The 1,339-nt window shown below is 50.2% G+C and overlaps 1 protein-coding gene across 1 annotated transcript; it reads right to left on the minus strand.

Moving 5' to 3' along the window:
* Positions 1-308: 308 nt before the first annotated feature.
* LOC117940776 (sodium/calcium exchanger 1-like) lies at positions 309-1,264 on the minus strand. The gene is made up of 2 exons (XM_034865933.1): positions 1,154-1,264; positions 309-622 (listed from the first exon to the last, which is right to left on the minus strand). Exon 2 carries the CDS (start codon positions 561-563, stop codon positions 309-311), a length of 255 nt encoding a protein of 84 aa, XP_034721824.1. The 5' UTR covers positions 564-622; positions 1,154-1,264.
* Positions 1,265-1,339: the final 75 nt, after the last annotated feature.

A 1,339-nucleotide genomic window follows, 5' to 3' on the forward strand; every position in this document is an offset into this window, starting at 1 on the left:
CCTCGGGGGGTCTCAGTGATCCTAAGACAGCTGAGAAACCAGCCCAGAACTACACGGGAGGAGCTGGTCCAGGACCTGAAAAGAGCTGGGACCACCGTTTCCAAGTTTACTGATGGTAATACACTAAGACGTCATGGTTTGAAATCATGCATGGTTTCTAAGTGGGAGAACTTGTTAAATAGCAGGGTGTTCAAATACTTATTATACTCACTGTAGATACATGTGGATGTATGTATACATATGTATATGTATATATATTTGTATGTATGTATATGTATGTATTTATACATATATGTGACATCCCTGTCCTATGTCATGTGCTGCGCTGTGATTGGCTGTGATGTCCGACCTGGGACCGACGTCCCCAGAGCTACGAACACCACGGCGGTGACGGAGTCCTTGAGGCCCACGGTGCAGCCGAAGTGCGACGCCAGGTCCCCGATGACGGCCGTCAGCATGCCGATGACGGAGATGGAGACGAAGAAGCAGGCCCAGCCGCTCCAGTAGTCCGTGGGGGGGACGAAGGCGAACAGAAGCTTCCAGAAGACCGTCAGGAAGTGCATGACGTAATCAAAACAAGATGGCAGCTTCTCCTCGCCACTGTCATCATCGTCATCATCACCTGGAGGAGGAAGAGATGAATTATTACTTCATTATTATTAAATAATGGCCGTCACATCTACATCAATGTGAATAAGTAAGAATAGAAGAGGCTCCTGACAGTGAAGACCTGGACCCATCAGGTCCCAAACTGACGGGTTCACCTGAAACTGTAGATGAGGGGTCCACGTCCCGACCCGACGGGTTCAGGTCCCGACCTGGACCTGTCAGGACCTGGACCCATGAGTGACCTGGACCCGCCAGGTCGGGACCTGGACCCGCCAGGTCGAGACCTGGACCCGTCAGGGACCTGGACCTCTCATCTATAGTAAATGTTAATAAGAATATAATAAAACGTAAATAAGTAAGAATACGAGGGGGTCCCGACCTGACAGGTCCAGGTGTGGACTCGAACCGTCGGGTAATAACCAGACCTGGACTTGTCAGGTCCCTGGTCCAGGTCTGGTTCTTACTGGTCCGGGTCCAGGATCTTACTGGCCTGGGTCCGCGCCGGTCCGGGTCTGGCCCTTACCGGTCCGGGTCTGGTTCTTACCCGAGTTGACCGTGATGGCGTCCAGGAACTGGTCCCTCCAGCTGTTGGTCCCGATCACCAGGGCCAGGTTGGTCTTCTTCAGGAGTTTATCCACAGTGCTCTGCAGCAAATATTACTGTTATTAATACTAATACTAGTATTAATACTAATACTACTGGTATTAATACTAATATTACTGTTATTAAT

Source organism: Etheostoma cragini, unplaced genomic scaffold (assembly GCF_013103735.1).
Source record: "Etheostoma cragini isolate CJK2018 unplaced genomic scaffold, CSU_Ecrag_1.0 ScbMSFa_3258, whole genome shotgun sequence".
NCBI classification, from domain to species: Eukaryota; Metazoa; Chordata; class Actinopteri; order Perciformes; family Percidae; genus Etheostoma; species Etheostoma cragini.